Genomic DNA, 25128 nt, shown 5'->3' with positions numbered 1-25128 from the left:
GCTGATTTTTAAATAATGTCTGTCACGCGGCTGTTTCATAGAACTGATTTAATCACTGAATCATATCAGAAAAATCGATGACACATAATGTGTTGCAAGCAAACCTGCTGTATAATTTCAGAGCATCGACTTCTCTGACTAACATCAGATACTAATCGTACATTTTACTTAAATAAGACACTCGATTGGGAAATGAGTTTTTATGCCCAGTTCTAATTTAGTAAATTGAAAATATAACATAGTGGCCGTTCTATTGTTCCAATGTTAATTATTGCTTGGTAATATCAAATATTGGTGTATTAAATGTAGATAATTGTACATGTATATGAAAAATTATTATTAATTAATATATTTTATATCTTATTATAAAATTGATTATACAAAGAAACTTTAAAAGAGATACAATCTGAAAAATATTTATCAAGTAATAAAATAAAGATAGAAGTCGATTATTAGATGCACGCACGTATAGTAGAAATGAACAATCATAATTTTAATTGCACTTAATATTTATTATATTCTTGCACGCTCGAATCTTTATTGTAGCTATCATAAAAACAATGAAATATTGATTTATCTTTACAATACAATACTGTACTAAATGAAGATCGTAAAATTGCAGGAGAAATAACAAAATTTATGACGGTTGATATTAAAAGCCTTAAATGAACGAACTCGTATATCGAGGAAAATGTATAATCAATTAATTTTAATCAGTTAATATTTCACATTTGTTAGCACCATTTCTCTTTTATGAAACAAAAGGTTAATAATAACGCTTCGCTATAATGTAGGAAGATTGGAAACATTATCGGAGAATATAATAAAATGTTTAATTTCAACTACTTAATATTTATTAATGTTGTATTTTTAAATTCCTATTTTTATCTTATAAAAACATGTGCCTATTTCAATTATATTTTACGTATTATCCTACATGCCGTTTATCACACAGAAAATAAATGAAGAATAACATTTTTACTGGAAAATAAATTATTTTTTATTTCCTATATTCATTTTCTCTTGCATTATTTTTTTGAAAACTTTAAAGAAAGCTAATTTAAATAATAGTACTATGCAAATAAGGGTGATCATTTTTCTACCATAGATTCTCATAATATGATTTTTACAAAGATGACCCATTGAACGTTAAAAGAGGCTTCTTAATTAAAATTTTTAATTCCATTTTGTCGTTCATTGGTCGTTATTCGATACTATAATAGATCAGGACGAGTAAGGCGCCGATAAAATTTTCATGGTGTTTGGGATTTCAAGTAATTACGTTTTGTGTACACAGGAGCTTGACGAGACGCGCTAGGGGCATAAGAGGGTCGATTTATCTATTGTGAAATAATTCAACGAGTCGAAACATTAGAAAGGGTAGATTTTAATCGATAGACTTTGCTCCAAAACATACTTTTGTGACTTCTTTTCATTTATTATTGTATTTATACATTATTTGTTATTTAATTTCTTTTCCCAATTTTTATAATGTTTAGCCTGTATCTCATGAAAATTGAGGTAATCCTTAAATAAACCGACAAAATACCTACATTCAAAATTTAGCCGAAAATCCGAAGTTACAGTTGTAAGATATTTATTGCAAGTTAGCTGTTTATGCTAGTTTGCTAGATGAGATACACCTTAACCAAAATTCCTGTAGCGTCATAGAGGAATCAATAAATCTATCATCATCGTCGTTTATTACTGCGATGAGGTCGCTGCTCGGCTGTTTTCAATATTACTTCGAGAAATTTCTATTTGCTAGAAAATTCCTCGCAATACTATAGAGGTTCCGTGGAGCGTGCATTAATGGCAACATGAAGGTTGTTAACAGACAGCGGTGACCAATCTCTCGCGGATCACAAAGTAAATGTAATCGGCGTGGCTTCCGTGGCGGCGTTACGTGACAACATAATCGTTCTACGGCCGGGTTGAATATTTCATTAGAGGCTGATGGAGGCATCACGCTTTGCAATCGGTTTTGCCTGTTCGATATCTAGAATCGTGCATCTCTGCGATTGCTGTGACGCGCTCCACGTTATATTTTGAGCCACGATTCTCACGATGCCATGCGGATTGCGAAATTCACATGTTCCGCGCGATTCTAGTTTTAATTTCCACTGGTAATTTGTACCGTTTAACTGTCTGGGGCGCAAAATTTCAAGACAAAAAAGAAGAAACACCATAGTCACACAGAAAATTTATTTATAACTACGATCGTTCTGGATGTATTGTGGACACGTATTGACCAAATCAGTAAGTAAGTAAGTACATGCGTTTACCTGTGCGTCCATCAAACATGCATTAGTTATATCTATGGCAAGATGAAGTCGATGGTGTTACTGTGTTTCGATCTTATAATTTGAGGAGGGATGAGAAACATTCCACTTTGAATGTATAAGTACCTATCAAAGCAGCAGGACCCTTTATTCCACTATGCATCAAAGAGTTAATTAAATCGCGGATTTTTATGTATTTATAGAGAATTTGAAAATTGCACAAAGTGTACATATGTAGGCAATACGAAAAGTTATCTAAACTACCGAAAGTATAATGCTTACAATATTTGGTAGATAATCTTTCGCGGTATTTTACTTACTAGGAAAGCTAGTTTGCGCCAATACTTTTGTTTACCATCGTATCTATGTACAAATTTCATAATTTCGGTATTCAAGTGTTAAGAATACTTGTTTCTTTGCAAATATCTATCGCACAAAACACATTGTATCCAATAATTAAACTATGAGTGTTTATACAAATTCATATTTTTATCAATTCATGTACAAATTTCTTCTACTCTGTAAACGTTATATATAATTAGTACTGTGAATATTTTTTCTATTTTCGAATAATATGGGTATTTTAATTTCCTATAACTGCATTTCATATAACTTCCTTTTCGTGTATTTAAATTTCCTATAACTGCACAAACATCGGCAGTCTAAAAATAGTAGTACACGCGTAAATTCGCATAATTGTAACGGAACAGAGCTTGCTAGCGTGATTGGCGAGAAGTATGGTTTGGGAATGCGTATGGCAACGAACAGGTGTTCGATGGAGTAAGGTACCCCATGTATCCTTACAATTGGCACATATGTTGTTTATAACATCCGTGCAACCTCGTTGCATGTGCGAGCAAATCTGAGCGATGAACTGGCTTTTCGTAACCGATCGATTCGTTACGATAATTTGCGGATTTCAACGCCGTATGCTCCATAATCAATAGAAATGATCAACCTCAGTATCATCCTTTTTATTAACTTTAGAACTAATTAAAAGAAATATTAGAAAATGTAGAAAATTATTAGATGTAGAAATATAAAAGGTATAGGAAATTATTTGTGGTATTTACTATAAAATAGTAGACGTAATAGCGTGATACTTTGTTATATTCTTTTGGAATGCTTTTCACGTACAAGCAAAAGATAAATAACTGCGTTTTATCATCGTAGGAGTTGCGCATTGAAGACGCAACGAATGACATAGTGTTTCGTTTTTTTTCTCCAACTTCCCTGCACGTTCTCACATAACCCCTTGGGTAAATTGTCCGAATGATAGATCTCGGACAAGAAACAAAGGGTGAGGTTAGAAAAAGTAGAGACGATTGCGAAAATTCAAGGTGTACGAACCAAGCTACGTATCTTAGCAGATTACCTTGTTATTATATCGCTTGTACGTGATAAGCATAGATGCTATCGGTACTTTTACAGGCATTGGAGAGTTTCGAAAAATTTGAGGACGATTCGTGAGAGAAAAATAGGATAAAACCGAAAAGTAAATAATACGGTATCCATAGATGAAGATAAAGAAGTATGATAAAAATGTATTGATTTTTGGAGAAAATTTTGTGAACATCTATAGCGTAATATTGGCAAACTGATCAATTATTTTTTAATAATAGGTGTATTAAAGTATTATAAATATCTGTCATTAATGATATATATCATGTAAAATATTTAACATGAAAGAATTAAGTATTTAAAAATTAAACAACGCAATTAAAACGTAAATCAGATTATTGTAACCATCTATGATCCAAAAATACTAGCTAACAGTTAAAGCAAACACTTAAAATAAAGATTTCTTCAATGAAAAAAAAAACATAGAGATGGGCCAGTTACATGTTAGCAGCGAATACGAGATACGTTCCTTTTTCAAATAATCCAAATTTGCTCGAGTAGATATGGGAAACGATCTCATAGTTTCTTTTATTAAATTTACATCCCTTGAATCTTCAAAAATAACGAAACATATTTGAAACCTATTATGTTTGAATAAAATTCGCCATTTATATTATACAGTTTCATATCAATTCCATTATTCACGAGCTGATATTTATTAAATAATCATCATAAGAAAATTATCATATATAATAACCACTCTACAACACACTTGAGACCTTCTCGGGAAAGATCTTTATCCCAAGAAAGGCGAAGAACCGAGCAATTCAAATCCTTATTATATGTCCTAAAAGAGGAAAATAGGCAAGTGATAGAGAGCGATTTTAGGCGAATTCTATGCAATTATTCAGTAATTTAGTACGAGAGCTTCACCATATTTAGTACTATTACCAAGGAGGAAATTAGTATTTTTATTTGTGCGAGTACCTAGAAGGCGTCGTGTACTTTACAAGAACTTAAGTACGATACTATAAGGAAGACTATTTCCATCGCGATGAAAGCTTATTATTAAAATTCACCCATAGAACTCAGTCTTTCCTCAGCCCGCCCAGTTTCCGAAAAAATACTCCCCAAAAACCTTTTACAAAAATGAACACCCCCATCACAACGTAACTCACCTCTATCTTTCCATCTCTTTCCGTATCAATTAAACTCACCGTAGCTAGATGAAAATTTAATCGTTCAGGCAATCCTTTTCGTACAACCAATCGCAAAAACTGCTTTGTAGTACTACACACTGACACGCAATTTGATTGTGCGACAATCGGTTCGTCTCTCTAAAAAACGTCTCTATTCTCCCCTTTGCGTATCCATATCGGTCGAAACTTTTGCTTTTACGTTTACTGGCTAACAAAAATCCATCGCTGTACAGAAACGAACAACCAATGTAGAGAGTAGAGAGAGTAGGAGGAGGAAACAGGGTGAAAGAGGTGGAGGAAGGTGGAACGAGGGGGATGTTGGCGCACGCTACGATTGTTTCTCCGTAATCCTTTATTGGATCAACGGGGCTGAAACAATTGAGCGAGCCATAACGCGAGGATGGGCTGCTGGTACAGGGGCAGACGAGCGTGTTGAGTTTTCGGTCTGGCGATGCCGATGGGCCTCACTTCGTGTAAAGCGTTGCAAGCAAGGGTGGAGACGAGATAGAGGGGGTGTATAAGCGAGGCTGGGCTCCGATGATGGGGGCGGGAAAGGATTTCTACCTACTTTGCTCCGGTTGAACGGAGTTACAAATGGGAGAACGCGGAACTCATCCGCGAGAGGGGATTCTCAACTGGTGCTTTTCTATGTTTTTGGCTTGCCGTTAGATGGATCGGTTGGCTAATTCTAAGATTCGTCTTCGTCTGGTGATTTATAAGTCTGCTACTGCTTCCTGGCTACGTAATTGGTTAGGTTGGGTTGTTATATAGTAAAGTGTTTATAAATTCTTGTGCTATGTTATTATTAATATTAATTCTGTTCAATAAAAATCTAACAAATATCCAAGTAATAGACATTGGTTACTTCTAACGAACCGTTAACTATTTCCTATGTAGGTTTTCAATATAATGAAACTTTAAACTGCCTAAAATTATTCGTTACGTTCCATGTCCTTTAAAAGAAAGAAGAAGAAGAAGAACAGCGAGGAGAACGGTAAAAAACGTAGATATATTTAGGCGATTGGTAAAATGAAGGAGGAATCTTTCTGTCGAGGGAGTTAAAATAATGGGACATAAGTGCGATTTGTACAAGTTTGGATCGGGAATGTGAGCCGCTCGTCGCGTGCAAAGTTAGTACGCAATCGTGTTAGTCGAATCACTTCCAGTCGGTCGATCTTGACCAAATTCATAGCGTGTTGCGGAATTATGCCGGGGAATTGATTATGCTGCCTATAATGTCGGCTTTATTCGAGAGCGTTGTCCGACCGATCTCGCGCCATCGGATTCCCTTCGTCCGCGTTACTTCTGTTTCACTGAGAAATTTTTTAATTTCATCCACTCGTTGATTCATACCATTTTACTACGTCCGCATTTAATTATAATCCTTGTGTGTTTTATTTAAATTTATTATAATAATTATATTTATTTCGGGTATTTTTTAATTATTTTTGTTACAATTTCGAACTTTGCAATGTAATTTTGCGAATAATATAATTCTCTTTAATCCTATATATACATATATTTCGCTGATGCTTAAGAATGATTTATTTCGGGTATTTTTAAATTATTTCTTTTACAATTTCGGACTTTGTGGAATAATTTTGGTAAATATAATTTGAACGCCATATTAGATTGGCATAAATTGATATTTTCTTGACAAAAGAATTCCATTAAAACTTTTTTTTTGGAATGATATTTTAAATTAAAAAACAGTGATTATGTCGCTCAGAGATATAGAAATAAATTTTACAATTATTAAGCCTATGGTATTAAGAAAATTTACTGATGTCGGGAAATATATAAGTATTGTAATTTTAATAAATACTGGAAATTTAATTTTGTTCAAATTTTGCCAATGTAAGATATACCTACCTACTTTGATTTTAGACAGATTTATAGAAAACGTCTTTATAAATTGCTATGGAAGTAGAGACATTAGACTGACATATTAAACAGATGTCATGGTTGTTTTTTATGCAAATATAAGTTGATCATGATAGAGCCTTCATTACATGTCGGCACAAAACACAGCCGCCATTAAAGTAACAGTAATAAATTAGATGATTAATAGTCTGCATAAATGTTCATTTTATCCACAGAAAAATATCGTTGATTATCGTTATCCAGTAATATTTCTTCGTTAGTTGTATATCTAGTGAAAGTAATTTTAGAGCATAACAAGTAGCTAATAAAATAGCTTAGTATGAATAAAAATTAATATTATAAATAAAACATGTGCTATTTGGTAATTATAATTATTTATTATTCGCAACTATTCTTATAGACTAAAAAAATAAAGAAATATATGAAACTAAAATTACAGAAGCAACTTTACAAATTCTTCAAATTTCAATATCATTATTAAAAAGAGCAAAACATAATTAACGAGAAAGCGTAAAAATTCCCATATACGAATAATCTTTCCTTTTAAAATATATCCAAAAAATTATGAAAATGAATCGTTTGCGTTGGAAAGAAGAGAATAATGACATTTTAATTCGAGGGATGAGTAGAAGCATATGGAAATGTAAATTACGCGAGCGTAGTGGCTGCCGCTTATCGTGGTGGAACATTATTTGTAGATTCTCAATTTCGCATGGGAGTTATGAAATAATTTTTCCCTGAAACCCTCTTATTCAGACAGCTGTACTGTGAACACAGCACCAGGGGTTAACGAGTTTCATCCTCGATGCACCAAAATTTCGTCGCCTTTTCATCGATGGTCCGCCCAAATACATTTTATTTTTCGACAGTGTTCAATGCGGCCGGATCATGTTTTTTACATACCGATCGGCAATTTCCAATCGATTCGAGCCTAGTGGAATGGAAAATTAGAAAGAATAGCGCTAGTGTTTACGGATAAGACAATATTTTCATCCATTAAATTGCTAATCTTTCTACATTTTTTCTAAGTTTAATATATTTATAATTTTATAGTTTTCTTTCAAAGCTTAAGTTCGAAATTTTTAATTAAGCGTTCAACATTAGCCAGCAATTAGCCAAGTCTAAGTAAACTCGACAAATTTTCAAACCCAATTTTCTCGAAAATGAATCGTCGTGTGAACAAATCTTATATCTTTGACTTATATTTTTCACGTAGAATCGCTTCCTTGCTGATTGTATTATGATTACTGGAACACCTTGTATATCTTATATTTATCACATTTACCTTTCAAACGGAAAAAGAGCAAACGAAACAAGCTGAACAGTGGAACTCCTTTGAAAAAATCCTATTCGTGGTGAAAATTATTCAGCGTTAGGACACGTGGCATGCAATTACACGCGTCGCTTGCATGAAACGAAGCTACATACATATTCTCGTGTATATTCTCGTTGGTCTAATGCGATTTGCGCGAGATGCCCGTGGAGAAATGTCATCGTGGGACGAAACGAAGGTCCGCTATGGAAGTTGTGGGCGGTGACTGTTGATTTAATTATAATCGTCAGCTCCGCCCAGCACCCTTCAATTCAATCCAACTTCCACCCTTTATTTTCCCCTCTGCTCTGGTTCACTCAGTGTTTCTACCTTTTCCCTTACCATTTAAAAATGTTTTCACCGAAAGTCTTCATCTTTTGAACGCTACACTTTGTTTAAAAGGAAGGGAACTGTCTCGATTAACTTTTCATTGCGATGGTTAATTTGCATTAAAAGTAGCTATGTAGTAATTTAAAAGAACGTTTGATGTGGGTTTTGTGAGATGATTTTTAGTGAAAGGTTTATTTAATTCAAGTACTTTTTCAAAGGAAGATCTTTCTTAACTGATCCTATATGTAATACAGTTAATTTAAATTTCTAAGGGTGAAGATATGTGTAATTAATAATTTTCTCAAACATCTTATTTCAAGTTTACTTTGTTATAATAGATATCTGCTGTCATTTCATGATTTGCTGTCTAAGAGTGTTCTTCGTTGTTTCATTTGAATAAATAGAATTGTATTACTTTACCACTAAATAAAGTAAACTAAACTAAATAAATAAAGTGTTAGTCTTCCAATAAACGTAAGAAATATATACGCCAATATTTATGGTCGCTATTGTTATTACATACAGTAAATTATTTTTTTCAATTGTATTACCTACGACTCTCTTGGATTAATATATTTCATAAATGTTTGAGATGAAGCGATTTTGAACAATGTAAAGCGATAGGTATTTGAACGTAGCAGGTTCGTATCAAGTGAAATGTTACCGGGTTAACTTATTTTAGAAGATGCTCGTGAGTAGATATAACGTACGTACATTCGTGCGATATAGTCAATTTAATCACAGAGTCCCGAAGGGTTTCATAGTATATAAGGTCAAACGTTGGCATTTCATTCTAAGCAGGGAGAAACTTTGATGGTGCTCAACGATTGTTAAAAATGCCAGCTGGACCTTCTTAATTAACGTTTGCTAAGGATAAAATATAACACGTGATATCCGAAGTATTTAGTATGTTTAAACAATCAAGAAAATATATATAATTATTCTTTTACGTTAATTTTCCTTCTTTTACTTGGTGTTTGGTGCTTGCTTTACTTGAAAAGCATTAGACTAGTATTGCTTGATATGAAAACATATTTTTTTGCATAAAACCATTTATTTTAACATTTTCCATCGCAATCTATATGTTTAAACTATAATTGCTTATTTATATGTTGTTAACGTGTGGTTTTAAAACATTTCAAACACAAAGAAATAGGTTTCTGTTACACGTTTCTCAACAGTACGTAGTTGCTTTTTCCCTTCCTGGAAAAGTTTTCTTGCAAATAAAGTTACAAGACATGCATATTTTCCTTTAATCCATTCTCTTCTGAGGTTGATATCTTTTCACGTTTGATATCCCTGACGTTTCACCTTCGCGAAAGTTGACAACTGACTAAAAATAATCGTTCTTTGTAGTAACATTTTATTAATGTTTTATAAATATACATTTTTACAAAATGTTCATAGTTAGGTTTCCAACCAACTCTCGCATTATCGTTATCCCAATTTGGTTATTTACGACGACAAGTCAATTTCTTTTACTCGAAGAGTGAGACGGCATCACGTAATAAGAATTCCAAAGAAGTCTGTATAACAGTCGGCGCTCCTTCGAAAATCTAATGGCTCTCCAGACGGTCGAAGCGCAATTAAAAGTTGCGGTCGAAACTAACTAAACCAGCCGAAGTTTGATTTAAACGTTTCCTGGCTGCTGTTCCTCTTCCTGCTTCTACGTGACACCGTTTAATTGCATTTAAATGGATGTTGGAGAAGATCTGCGAATGTCTTCGTGTGTTTCCTCTTTAACGAAAACCCGATGCGAGGAGAATTGACGCGAACTAGGGATGTTCGTTAATCACGATCGACCAAAAGGATCTTAATTGACCAGAGGAACTTCGCGAAGCGATAATCGCCTCGTCCTTATTTCGTGGCGTTCGAATACATTAAACGTTTCTCGCTTCACTTTTATCCTCATTACTATCTGAATGAATCCATTGCGACGGCTTTTGGAAAGAAATTGCGTACTTTTCCTCGGGGTAGTCACATTTCGCTTGGAAATTTACATTCCTATACTTCCTTTCCCTTTAACCCTACTATGATCGTTTTAATTTTGATATTTCGATCTTGTTGTTAGTTCAACGGACAGACAACAATTCTTTCATACGATACGATCGCAAGTAAAGCAAGAGTAAAAAGTTTGAAACAAATCTGAAAACGGTAAAAGTTTCCAAGATATTTACTGTAAGCATAGTGAGCTGTTGTACACAACTAACCGCCACCTTGACCATACCACAGATGTGTGGCGAAAATGAAAATACCAAATCTCCGTGTAGATTACTTTCCTCGACCGATCTGTCCAAGCGAGAAATAACTGCAAATAACGTTCGGGGATTACTTAGTTACCGTGATACACTTGTGGCCCTGACTCTGTGTGTCGCGCGATGCAGTAACTGGGTTTTCCACTTCTCCTCTTGTCCGTGTGGGTACCTTTGTGACTGATATATCTATGGCTACGTGAACCAACGTATACACACTTGATGTCGTCGAGATGAGAAAAGAGAAAGGGAGAGAGAGAGAAGGAGAGAGAGAGAGAGAGAGATTTTGGTGAGTCTCTTCACAAAGTACGGATCTGTCCCACTCGACACCAACAAGGGGGAATTGAAAAGCTGCCTGGCAATCCGGATAGCTTATCCCGGTCGAACCCTAACCTTCCTGTATCTGCCTCTTTTTTCATGTCTTCCTCTCTGTTACTCATTTCTCCACCCTTCATTTAACTCTCATGGATAATTATTGCTAATTGTTAATACTTCTTTTAGATGAGAGAAAGAGGGAACTACGAGTTGAGATTATAGAGTTGTCTCATTAATATGGGATACAGCTTCGAGAGGAATGTTTTGGTATGATTATGATGTCGCTCGAGGCTTCTGGGTTAAATCCGTATACTAGAGGAATTGCATGAATATTATGCAGAATATATATAATTATACAATTTGTAATAAATTATAATTAGAATAAAAAGTAGCATGTACGCCTTTCGTGTATATGATATTTAGAATGAGATCTAAATGTAGAGTAATATTATCTAGAAGCCGACAGGCTCGATTACAGTAGATTGCTGGCTACAACTCGGTTTAATTCGATTAACTTGGTGCAAACTTGTTTGCTAGGTATCACGTAACTCCGAGTTATCTCGTTTTTCGTTTACAGAAGGGGACGGCGTTCACGGGTGGAGCTACTCTTTTTTTTACTAACACAAATATACTCCGTTATTAAACGATCAGAATATATAGCTTTATTCACTACTCAATGATTAAAGATCCTCGCTGACGCTCTAATGTATTACTTTCTGAAACAATGTTTTCTGAGAAAACATAGTACATACACTCTTTTTAAATACGTTGGTGGAGGTATTAATAGAATGATCGGATACTCGGATGATTTTCATTTAGAAGAGTACCCAGTATATTTTTGGTTTCGATATAGTAAATGGATATTACGTCTATGTTCACTAAGTAGTCGCAATCTTAATTTTAGTTTTATCAAGTTTAGTCTAGTTACATACTTTTGCGAGCCTATGTATAATCAGCGCTCGCAGGAAAAATCCACAAGATTAATAACGAATTGTAAAGGATAAACAGGAAACTTGTTTTCTGAAAGTGGGCTCGTGCTATTTTGCAATTCCTGCTTTCGATTACTTCCGTGATTTCCTTAATATGATAATTAATTTCCGATGTGCTCGACTCGCAAAACGACAGTAGTCAAGTTGCATGACACTCCATGCATAACGCCAACATAACATCGCGGTCGTTCATTTAATTATATCGCCGGCATAAGTGTATCTACACGCTGTGAGCATATTATGTCCAGTCGATCGCGCGAGCCCGTTAGTTCGTATGGTTACGGAGTATTTACTGACACAATAATTATCGCAATTGACGGGGGCAGCCGCACGAGCAGTCAGACCGCAGAGCAAATTCTAGGGACGTCGAGTAGTATTACGTGGCAGGAAACTCTCACCCTCTTTGCTCTGTTCTCTCTCTCTCTCTCTTTCTCTCTCAGATTTACTTGATTCGACGGCTTGTATCGACGGTAACGAGAGGGCACAGGACTCCTGTATACCAATCATTAATATTGGACCGAGTTCTGGCTATGTCAAAGGGGACGCTCCTTCGAATCCGATACTCAAGGTGTTGATGGTGTTTGAACTGAAGGAATGGTGAAGGGAGAACTTATGAATCGGGCAGCTTGTTACTCGTGGAAGATTGCTGAAATTTGTTTGATTCGACGGAAGTGTTCATTGAGGTTTGTAATATATTATGGAAAAAGTATCTCTGATTAATATAGAAGAAACATATGATAAGTATCTATACACTTCATCGATTTTAATGAAATTTTAATGAATTTTTAAGATTAAACGAGGAAATTTTAATGTGACACAGTTGAAAATAAATCTGTTACGTCCAAAGATGTAAGTCATTGAAGAATATCCGATAGATGAAACCTGACTTCCGAGACAACGGTTTCTATTAAATAAAAATTCTAGAAACATAGTGATATTAGTAGCATTAACGATAAGGGTAGTTCGCTTTGTGTTCGCACGTAATTAAAGAAACATATGTAAGAAACAAGGTGGTAGATAAACTAATTTCACTCGCATTGCTTTTTAACCCTATATTTCGTGTGGATGGGCCACGTGCAGAAGTACCTACTCGAATTAGGGCGTGATTGTTGCGAATTACCGATCGCGAGTTTGTGTACACCATAAGGGTTAGTCGACATATTTTCAGGAAAGACTCGTAGAGTGCCAAGTGTTTGCGGACCTATCGGTGCTGATAATGGGTGACGATGGAACCTTTCGTAAGTTCGTTATGCTCAAAGGGTATAACAATGGCCACGTGCCTGTCGTTCGAAAACATTGTACTGCTACGCTTTTGATTCTAATACTAGGTTAATGGAGTCTCCAATAATTAATACAATGCTTGAAACTGCGCCTATAAATGTCCTTAGTATATTGGTTTCTATTCTATTCTCTATTTTTGTTTAAGACCGATGATAGATAATGTATAATCGAGTCATTAATATAAATCGATGAGATTAGGTCTTCTTTAATTTGTCGATTTTGTTTCTTAGGAATGATACTGGAAAACTGATTCGTTCTCTGGTCTGTAAATAATCCTAGCACATAAATAATTTCGAAATAAATTGTAATCTAATTAATTTATGCGCAGAATAATCGTGTGATGAATAATAAAATTCAGCAATGTCGAATTGTTCAAATTCGAAATTTACTTTTTGCATCCATAAATAATTCTAATGCTTTCTTGTTGATTTTAAGTTCTCTAAAGAATTTGAAAACGGCAGAACGTATCATTTATTTCCATTGTAGACAAAGATTTTTTATTTGATCAATTGTCTTTGAAAATCTATATTAACTATCCATTATAAATAATCACTCACCGTTTCTCGAGGAGGACTCCAACACTGTGGCGAATTACGACCACTATGACTACTGGTAGCTGAATTTGAAACGGAATGAAGATTCTGTGCAGTAATGTTTAAAGGTGTCACTGGATCGTCTTCTGTTGTCTCTATATCCACTTCGTCGTCAGAATTATCTTCTTTTTGGGATACCGAGGTATCCGATGGTTGTTCTTGAGTCACCGATTCAACTATCGGTGGTCCACGAATCACAGGACGAAAGGCAGACTGATGCAATGATGGATTCACCGTTGGTATAAGCGGTTCGGTTGGATTGGAACCGCTTATTGGAGGTGGTAGAGGACCTTGAAGAAAAGAAAAATGTCATGTTACGCTATGTGTTATGTTAGCTTTATGAAGAATATTAATTATTACGTTAATAGAAAATACAACGATTAGAAATATTTCTGACAAATCTATATGAATAAGTCTCTGAGAAAAAGCTATATGTGGTTGGAAGGCTTTTGACTTGTCGTTGATGGAATAATTCTAGAATAATGTGAATTAATGTAGTAGAATAATGTAGAGAAAAAGATGAAGAAAAACATTTGACGATAAATCCATAAAGATTTATAAAAAATCAAAATGTAATATTATTAAAAAATAATGGCAAAAGTAAATATTTAAAAATAAAAACTCCGAAAATCAAACAACAATACAATTTTACTAACATGCCACCTGAATGCATAATTGAATTTTCCAATTCTTATATGAAAAGTTCTTCTACGTAAAAATTAAAAACTCAATAACTTTTCTCCCTTCTACGTTCTTCAAATGTGTATAAAGCGTCTCAAGGAAGCAGCGCTTCTTTTATATGACATTACATAGAAATAGATACACACAAAATATACTACGCAAATAGATAGGTACAGTTGCACATATATTGTGAGTAATCCTGGCAATGAATTCAAAACATTAACTAACGATATTTGTTCGCAGCAACGGTTAAGCTAATCCTCTAAATAGCTTGTGCATTTACGGCTAAAATTCGTTAGTATCACTGGTAACTTTTGCACGCCACTCGAATTAATGGTCGGTTCTCTTTGCACGAGAAATTTTGTCTGCTATTAGTTAAAACAATTTTAAGTGATTAATACTAACTCTGACAAGAAAATGGAAATAGCCATGTTAAATCGATCGCGCGAATACACATATGTATGACTGCATAGTGGAACGTGCATTAATAATTATTATCAAAGACCATTACCTTACACGCGTGGGAACATGATCGTTGCACCGATTAATAATTTTCGTAGCACTCTTCACATTCACATATTCCCTGTAATTATACTAATGAACTCTGCCTCCGCAATGTAATTTCTGCTCGCGACGCGTGTAATCTGCCATATTACACATTACAATCTGCCTAAACTGCGTTATTAACTATAGAAACGCAAATTTCTAGAATTTAATAGAATAGAAGAATTTGGGCTAATTTAAATATAATAAAATATACACGTTCTAGTAAAATATGTCAAATTAAAATATTCCACAGAAATACACCAGTTAAATATACCAAGTGTAATGAAATATATCGTTAAAACGCGCAATTAAATGCACCGAAGATAATAGATCAAATGCATTATCAATGCCAAAAAGCAAATCTCCAAGATATCACGAACTCACCAGGAAAGAGCACTGGTCCTCTCTTAGCGAGCCACGGGAGAGCGTAGGGTGAAAATGGAAAACCGGGTGTCTTGGCGGCAGCAACAGCGGCAGCCTGTTGATGTTGATGCCACACATAGTCCATCACCAAGCTTCTAGACAACGGTAGAGGTAATTCTGGAAATGGAGGAACACGTGGATGCGTAGGCGACGGCACGAGGGTCGGAATTTGCGCCGTAGGCGATGATCTCGGCTGCTTTGCAGGACTTGGCGATTCCCTTGACGTTGGATTATTAAGCAATCGCTTTCTAGTGCCGCCGTTGAACATTGCTTTCACATCCTCCCACGCGTGCACCACCTCGTCCGGCGGATTTCCGGAAAGTTTCATGTGACGACGCCAGGAATTGAAATTCGCCGCGTCCGGTTGCACGTATTTGTCCGATGGGCCGATTCGGTGTGAATGGAAGATGAACTTGTTGGGGGAGAAGAAGAGGCCACAGTAGGCGCACTTGATGCATTTCGCACGCGAACTGTTATAGCGAGCTGGTAGAAACGCGCCTCGACAGCCCCAGGCGCATTCGTGGTGCACCGAGAAAGCGAAGTCTTCTGGTAATCTTGAAGAAAACAGAGTGTCTTTGAATAGCGATGCGGCGATTCTAAATGTGAGAAATTTAGATTCTATGTGTTAGAAGAAAATTTATAGTTCGATATGTACCAAAATGATTAGGTTTAGGTAGGTTTAAAATCTTTTCAATAGTCGCAAAAAAAAGAAACTCTGAAATTCGTTGCTTTGTCGAATTTGATAGTTCTAGCGTTAAAAATCTTTATACGTTAAGTTAAGGAATTTATTATATTATGTTTTTATGTCATAGGAGACACCTTTACATGTTAAAACACATTCTATGGAGTGAAACAATATGATTCCTAACAATTTTGTGAGATAGCTTGATAAAAGTAAACCAACCTAGGCGGCGCATTGTCGCCGAGGAACGATTTGCAGAGACGCTCGGCTTCCCTTCGCGTAATCATGCCGCATCTTCTGGAGGAAACGGGCATAGCGCCGGCTCGACGGAGGATTTCTAACTGGACGGGAGTGCATTGCACGCAGGTGATGCCCAAAGCTACCCTGCGATTGTGAATCTCGTTGTAACTGAACTGCTTCAGCAACGTGTTGCTTATCTGAGCCAAACATAGCCTTTCTTGACCCTCGATCACCAGGGACACGATGTGAATGCCATAGAGAGATACAGTGCCCACCTGCAACTCCTGATGGTTTAGGTTCACAACGTGGTTCTTCGATGTTAAGAACGATACTATACGAGATACGAACTACAAAGAAAGAAGTAAACAAGATGAAAATTATAAACCAAAGTAAATGTACCTTCAGATTTTATTTTAATCTTTATAATTCTATATACGATCCTTGTATAATAATAATTTACAATTAATTAGCCAACATTGAGCGAGACAAACACGACAATAAAGAAATATGCAATGTTATTTCGTTTGTAAAGTGTTTCATTTTCCCTATCCCAATAAATAATACCATATAATAATATGTAATAATAATTCCCTTGATTTCGCAGAAATTTCACTATATTTTAATTTCTACAATTTCATATATAATCGAAATCTCATATAATGACAACTTACAATTAATTGGCTAACGCTGAGACAAAGAAATAACGTTACTTTGTTTCGGAATATCGCGTTTTATCTGCCCTATCCAAATAAATAATATACAATAATAATTCCCTTGGCTTCGGAAAAATTGTTCAAAAATAATACTAAAACCTTCCCACCGCCAAAGAAATAATGCGTTTTATCTTCAAATAAACGCGGATAATTCGTGATCGCGGAACGTTCACCGGAAACAATTAAAAAGTAAAATCCCATAATATAAAAACACATGCGATACCTGATTGGATTTCGAATGCGACTGTGGCTGCGGCGATTGTGCTGATTTTTGGGGCGCGGTTATCGGCGGCATCGATAATACCGCCGGCCCATCCATTCTACTGCAACAAAAATAAAAACAGAAGAATATTCCTGAAATAACAATCGAGTTCAGTTTTTACAGGCACTCATCTCGCAAAGCCCACTTGATAAATTATTTTCTCTTTGTCTCTCATACATGTATATACGTACACGCTAATGAATGCTTTTCGAATTACACCGATCGGTTTAAATTCTGTAATATTTTTCAATATGAATGTAATAATACTATTATTCAATGGAAAAATGTAATATGAAACGGCGTATGTTATTATTGTTCTGTATTGTTGGCATTATTGTATGATATTATTGCGCTTTAGTTGTTTCCGTTTTGTGTTTCCATTGTAATTATATTTATTACGCTCTATTGATCATCTGACATCGAAACGATTGACCAATGAACATCATTAAATGCAATTTAGTTTGATGAAATTATTTTTGTCATGTTGTGACTATTTTGTGGCTGTTTAACCTGTTAATAACACTACATTGCGTCTTATAATAACGAATTCATCTAACAATTTTTTATGTTGTGGTTATTATCACGAAAAATGAAATACGCTATGTTTGAAATCGTATTGAGACACGATCGTAATTGAGTCTCGCAGAAGCCAAATCGATCAACTCTACTTTTATTAATTAAATACATAAAAAAGTACATCATCGTATTCTTTCAGTTATTTCCTACAACTTCCCCATTGCCAATACCTATACGTGACAAACTTTTCCGTCGCGATGTACGAAATTCAGAATTCCTCAAACACTGCTTTATCTCCAAGCAAAGGTGGCCTCGTCGAAAAGAAATCAGTGACAAAATATAAAAAGTACAGAAGAGGAAGAAGAAAATACGATGGGAGAACGGGTCGCATCGGGTTCCTTATCCTCTTACACTCTTTTCTCTCACTCAGAAGATGGAGATCTGAAATAAGTGCACGAGTGCTACCAGCAGAGCCTCTTTCCATTAGTTTAACGCGCGGCGAAGATTTCATTGAGCCCGTGAATTTTTCATGAGAGACCGTCCGCCTACCAAATAAACCGGTGAAAAAAGGATTCCAAAAATAAAAATAGAGACAGAGAGAGAGAGAGAGAGAGAGAGAGAGAGAAGTAGAGGGAGAGAGAGAAGCAACCAGAGAGACGCGATGTAGATATAACAAAGAAAAAAGAGAAATAGAGGGAACGATCTGATTTTGCGCAGTCAGGATAGAAAGAGAAAGAATGATCGATTCAACCAACAGACAGAAACGAGAGAGTAAACCAACGACAACCAGAATACTATAGAAACTAGAGAGAGATGGAAGGAACCCTCGATGTTGATTTTAATTGAAAACGCCTCCATGAAGGTATAGTGTGTATACGGCTACACGTACAACGGTGCACGCAGATAAAACCCATTTACAAGCGGGCATAGCCCTGACGTAGAAGCACAGAGAGCGCCAGTGCTCCAGCAAACGTCCCCGGGGACCGTAGAACGAGGGGGTAATTCAATTTGACACCCCCACCCACGCTTAAACAAGCCAGCACCCATCCAGCCCTCAACTCTCTTCCTCTGTCTTTCTTCCTGTCCTCTATATACGAGATATATACTGCTCTTTGTCTATGTTTCTTTCTTTTCCCTCTTTCTTTTCTTCTGTTCTCTATATTTGTCCTTTTCTTCCATTTTGGTCCGTGGATATGTATGTTGTGTCTGTATTTCACTCTATTTTTACCATCTTCCTCGTTCTTTCCTTCTGTTCTTCATGTACATATACATATATATATATATATACACGCACACACAGTATTACTTGTACCTTTTCTAGCATGATGGCAGAGGTTGTCTCTCTCCGTCGCGCAAATTAAATTCTCATCCACCGTGAAACAATGCCAGTATCCGAGCCGGAACAACCCCCTACTTCCAGTTCAGCTACCTCCCTCTCTTCAGTTCACCTGCACGGTTGGAAACGTTGCAACCCTCCACGATTGCAATCCCCTCTTCTCTATAGAGAAGACTCGGATGCCGTTGGTCAGCGGTTCGACAGATCGGACTCGAATCGACCGCATTAATTACTCGCTACTTACAATTAGTACAAACTAGAAACGGCCGCGTACGTTCTACTAATGGTCGTGGCGTTTGTTCTCCCTACTTAGCGGCACGTTCATTAGCTAATTGAATCGCGATCAAGAGAAGCGAGTCTTGCTGTAGGTTTTTTGTTGGCGGCAGAAATTATATCCGATGAGATTGAACAAGCGGAAGTTCTTGGATAAGAAGAGTCGTTGTCTACCTTTTCAAATTGATCGATATAAGTTACGCTCGATAGGTTAGTTCCAAGATTTCCAAGATTTTGGAAATATTTCTAATGTAAGCAATTTCGAACTTCTGAATAGAAGCACAAGATAAAAATATGGTAGAAATAAAATAAGGACCTGAAATAATTAAGACCTGTGTTTGACGATATCACTAAAAGTGCCCACAATTGATTTATACATTTCCCAGTTTTCTCATTTATCGAGTTTCTCTTGCGACTCTTAGCTTTTATAAATTTGTACGTCGCTACCTTGCACGAATGCAACAAATCGCGATTCGTTAACCATTTTGTTTATAATGAATTATCGCACTTTATATGAAACCAAAAACTCTTCTAATATTTATGAACTACAATGTATGCGTATTCAAATACACTTCGTTACTTAACCAATAAGATTCCTAAAGAAATAATAATAATTTCTGCACAATGAAACCGTGATCGAGACCGCGATTGCATCCTAACAAAAAAATCAGGATAGAGATAGAAATAAGACAAGAGTACAAGGACAGGAGTCGAAAGGTATAGCAAGAGGTTGCAGAGGCAAAAGTGAAAGAGAGAGAGGGAGAGGGAGAGAGAGAGAGAGAGAGAGAAGGTGGATAGACGAAATGAGAGCACGATGTAGTCATAATGGAAGCGCAGAGATTTAACAACGTTACAATGAACGAACAAGCTTACCCCGAGCCCGTCTCTGGACCCTCGGAAGCCTGCCGCCGCGCCGCCTCCAGAAGCCCGAGGATCGCAGATTGAATTGTAAAATAACCGAGAGGGGAACAATGCGCCTCGGTACAACATTGTGTTTGCATTTAAATAATCCGCGAGCCCGCGGGTACGCTTATCCCCGCGACTTCGTTCGCCGACTACTACCCTCCACTGCATACAACCATCCCTTATCTTGTATCGTGTCCATTTGTCTCACGTGCACTCTGCTTTTGCGTGCTTATTTCTCCGTGGAAACGGGAAACATTATTCCATACAGTTACAAACAAACGTATATATGATGGAAAGAGGTAAACAGAGGAGAAAGAGATTTTTCACTGGCTATGACATGGTACAAGAAAATAGTGAGATCGTATCCTCGTTGCTGTGTGGGAAACCTGTACGGAAGCGTGTACTTACGGCTCTAGGTCTATAACTTTTTAATTTGTGGCATGTAGGCTCCTTAGGCCAGTAGGGAATTAGAAAGGGAGCAATTAATATAGAAGAGATAATAAACGAAGTAGGAAAGGGCAGAGCTGTGGGTGAGGAAATTGGGAAAAAGGAAAATGAAAGTGCAAATAAAGAGAGAGGATATGCAGTTAAGTAGGTAAATTAGGCAATTAGATAAACATTTATAACAGATAATAGTCAGATAGATGATAGATAGTAAATACGTGATAGCAAAATAAGGATAAAATAAGGTCTTGTATGTAGATGATTAGAGGATAATGAATCAAAATCGTATTTATTGTATTTATAGAATACGTTTACGATGAACATAAAATAACTGAAATAGAATTCAAAAGCTCAAACATAGTGCTCAAATTAATGATAAAACAAAATCTCTTTCTCGGATATTCGCTGATTGCCTGTATATATAGTTTATGTAACAATCTATCTACTTTATTCGCCGATAATAATAGTACGTTACTGGTAAGTAGCATAAGTATACGATTTTATCGAATAAAGACGAAAAAGCTAGCAGTAATTAATAAGCTCGCAGACAAACAGCAGTTTCAAATTAAAAATTCGTAAAACGTAATCAGCAAACAAATATGAAATGTCTAAATCAGTCGACATAACCACTAGATTATTAATTATATATTTCAATTCAATATTAAATGCTTTTATTTTAACACGAGCACGAGACTGTTTTTGTCTTACATCAGGTTTCCTTTGCAATTCATTCGTTGGTATAAAAACATTTATATTAAGATTCAAAGAACAGCTCGCTACAGTTGAAGGATTGACCCGTCGCAGCAGCGTAACAAATTGCGTCTCTCTTGTAGTCAGAAATATTTACGTTATCCTAAACGGGATGCATTTTAATTCCTCTTTACAGACGTCAAACGATGACTCGTTGCTTCGACAATCTCCCAAGAGGATTACGTAATTTAAACAAGTGCCGCCTGTTATATTCCGCGTACCTAATGAAAAATACGAGAATAATAGGAGAGAAAAGAACGAAGTTCAGATAACTGGACACTCACAAATTTTAGATATTTAAAAGTTGCCCCCTACAGTTTTTAAAGAGAATGAAACAACCAGCCCGTAATCTTTGCAACCATCTAACAACGGTTAAATATCTGTTAGAGGAAATTTGCCTCGACTTTTAGTGCATTATCTTTTATCCATAAAAATGCTATAAAGACGTTATCATATTAAATATATCCCTGATATCTGAAAATTATATAACTATATCTTGGTACGTAAAATTTGATAGATTTATCGTTTATTTTTAGAAGATTTATGACCCTAACAAGTAATTATCTTAGTTAAAGTTCAATAGAATCATAAAAGGTGAACTTGTTATGTTCTTTCCTGTATTTGCTGTTCGTATATAAATCGAACGAAAAGCATGATTGGTATGCACACGAGAAGATGGGGACATATTTCTCGACGATGCAGATGGTTCGATGTCTCGACGAAAAAAGAAGCTATCGTTTACGAGTAGCCAAGCGAAAAATTACTGGAACACGGCGGAACTTTAGTAACTCGTGAAATTGCTCCCAGATGTTTGTAATATCGGCAAAACTTTCTGCCTGGGTCACCTGAGCCCCGAAGGCGTTCGACTAATATTAATTCGGACTCTCTAAAACAGGTTGTTGTTTTCAAGATCTTTCGCGAGTTAAATCCAAAGCGATGCACGGCTAATCTCTGGGCAAACAGTTTATGGTGTTTGCTTGACTATGCAACGTACTACGGGGAAACCAAGCCCCCTTTCTGCTGGATGTAAGCCCTCGATGTCCCGCGGGACCAGTTTACCCCCGACTCGTGAATCGGCTATCAATTTACTTAGAAACAGCCGTGAAGTGTCAGGCTACAGATTTTTATAACGCTTTGCGTATTCTTTGAGTTGGTTAGAACTGTTGTTAAAGGAAAACAAAAAGATCGGAACTGCAGATTTTTATAGCGCTTTGAGTATCCTTTGAGTTGAGTATTATTTAACGATTACCAGCATTATATTTGATAAATAGTGTTTATACCGTGAATGAGATTTTGATTTTTCATATTTTGTGTTAATGATGTTTTTGATTTAGTTTGAAAGTATTGAATGTCAGAAGGTACAATCTTTTTACTTCCAATTTATAAAAAGTATCTAAAATATAATGAAAATAAAATAGTTTGAAATACAAATCATATTTAATCGCCATAGGTGCTGATATTAGTTTTGCCAACAGCATTTGCATATTTTGAATAATTGCGAAAAAGGAGAAACTAAAACCCGACAACTTTGGTTTGGTTAATCATTTCCACATTTCCAAACGTATGTATCTCACCTGTTCCTTATGACAATTCTAGTAAATCAATTTAGTTAGACTTCTCTAAAAGTCATAGAAAAGGTACACGTTTTACCAAACTTCGGAAGAATTTGACTTAATTAGTTCTAAAGGAAATAGTCAAATATTCTTCACATTTGTGAAAAATATTTCTTTTTATGGGTTTTGTAGGAATTTAACTAAATTGGTTTGCAAAAATCGTTATAGGAAGCACGCGAGGTTTGCGAATATAAAAATTATTAAATAAACCAAAGCTAACCGGTTTTAGTTTTTAGTTTTTAGTTTCCCGTTTTGTAATTTGAGAAAAATTTGATAATTTTCGTTAACTAATCGACTCACTCTGTCAAAACCGACAAATATCCACAAATCGTAACAAACCCGAGCCAAATACAAATCAACCCAACGAAACTCTATTCAAACCACGTGCATCTCACACTTGAGTTCTGTACAATCAACTCCTTCCACACTATCACCAATCTCTCATATATAAAATGCGGATATTCATGCAAATTCAAATTTTTATGAATTTAAAATAGACTTATTTCAGTTGTTAAATATCGTAACGAATATCCCAGTTTGGATTTTATACATTTTTGCATTCTATGTGCATTCTGTGCACTACTGAACTTTTAATTTTACACTGGTCCGCGAACTTTCCTATTCCAATCGCACTCTTGTGTCAGTAACTAAAAGAATTTCTCATCATCAATATCAATCAACATCAATAATGATTCTATTATATTTTTTTGAAACCGGAGACATTCTTTTAATAATAAAAAGATCACGCAAGGAAAACAATAGAATTATATTTCTCATAAACGTATGAAAATCTGCAGTCTATTAACATGTACTTGTGTCCACTAAAAACTCAATCAATTAAAGAAATACCTGTTTAATCAAGCCTTCCAAATCTCCTCCTTCGCCGATCACTGATCCTGGGTCACGTATAATCCGGCCACGAAAATCCCGCAATCAAAAATCAACCCTCTTTTCCTATTTCTCTCTCTTCCAATTTGTCAAATCGTTGTATTTGGAAATATCGCGTTCACACGAATCTACATAACAATTTCTAATTTACTGATATGTGTTTCTTCGTAGTAACTAAATCTACTAATATGTTTCTGACCAGCTCGTCAAACCATAAGAGAATATAAGTTCCACGATAAAACGCAACGTCGCGGAAGATCGAAGAAGGCTTTAGGGATCACCACGAAAATTTCCTAGGTTCGTTCCTGCAATAATTCGATCTGTAGAAAGTATTTCTCTTTTCACCTCGCTGAACCACGAAGAAACGGAGATCCCACGAAAAAGTGGAACGGACGCGGAAGATCAAGGAGCGCGTTAGGGATGACTACGAGCGACTGGCCGCGTTCAACGTTTCGCTACACTTTCCGAAACGTTCTCGTCGTCTCTTTCCTTCGCTGTAACTCGTTCCTTCGTCGCACGTAGGGAAAAGGGGAGAAAGATACAAGGGTTGGTTGAACGTAAAAGACAGAGATAGAAGAGGGTAGCGAAGAACCGCCCCCGAATGAGCTCGTCGCGTAACAACCAACCCCATAGCGACGATAACGGGGATGAAGGCGGAGCTTGGGGTAACTTGGCCGACGGGGGTGGCTGGCTCGCCTCAGGGGTAACTACAAACACGTACTTACCGAACATTATGATCATACTCGAACTCGAGCCACGCACACAGAAAGGACTCCTGAATGAGTGAGGGAGACACGATAAACGTGCACTCAAGGAGACGGTGTTTTCCAAAATGATAAATTCTTTTTAAAAATGATCAAACGAGATTTGTGTTGGAATGGTTTTTCTGATTTTTTGCAAGAGTTATAATTTTGAAAAAATTTGGTTTTGTGATTATTAAACTGCAAACGTTTATACATTTATGAGTAGCATTGAAAACGCAAAAATACGCAGTATATACATGTAGTATACGAAAGTGTGTATGTAAAATACCTAAAATACAGTGCTCGTTGTAATATCTAATATGTAAAGCAATTT

General features: G+C 35.9%; 1 protein-coding gene across 2 annotated transcripts in view; it reads right to left on the bottom strand.

The window, feature by feature from the left end:
- LOC117233038 (SKI family transcriptional corepressor 2) overlaps positions 1-24189 on the bottom strand; it is a 29754-nt gene extending 5565 nt beyond the window's left edge. Inside the window, exons 1-5 of one of the 2 annotated variants that reach the window (XM_033492916.1) lie at positions 24013-24189; positions 17287-17386; positions 16333-16634; positions 15390-15982; positions 13743-14068 (exon numbers count right to left, since the gene is read on the bottom strand). In XM_033492916.1, coding sequence (XP_033348807.1) covers positions 13743-14068; positions 15390-15982; positions 16333-16634; positions 17287-17382 — 1317 coding nt within the window. In that variant the 5' untranslated portion in view covers positions 17383-17386; positions 24013-24189. The remainder of the gene's footprint in view (positions 1-13742; positions 14069-15389; positions 15983-16332; positions 16635-17286; positions 17387-24012) is intronic. The other variant, XM_033492917.1, reaches the window with a different exon arrangement.
- Positions 24190-25128: the final 939 nt, after the last annotated feature.

The sequence above is a fragment of the Bombus vosnesenskii genome, unplaced genomic scaffold (assembly GCF_011952255.1).
Source record: "Bombus vosnesenskii isolate JDL3184/JDL3185 unplaced genomic scaffold, Bvos_JDL3184-5_v1.1 scf7180000013294, whole genome shotgun sequence".
In the NCBI taxonomy this organism is placed as follows: Eukaryota; Metazoa; Arthropoda; class Insecta; order Hymenoptera; family Apidae; genus Bombus; species Bombus vosnesenskii.
The sequence above is the reverse complement of the archived record's forward strand: the minus strand, read 5'-3'. Positions and strand labels throughout refer to the sequence as shown.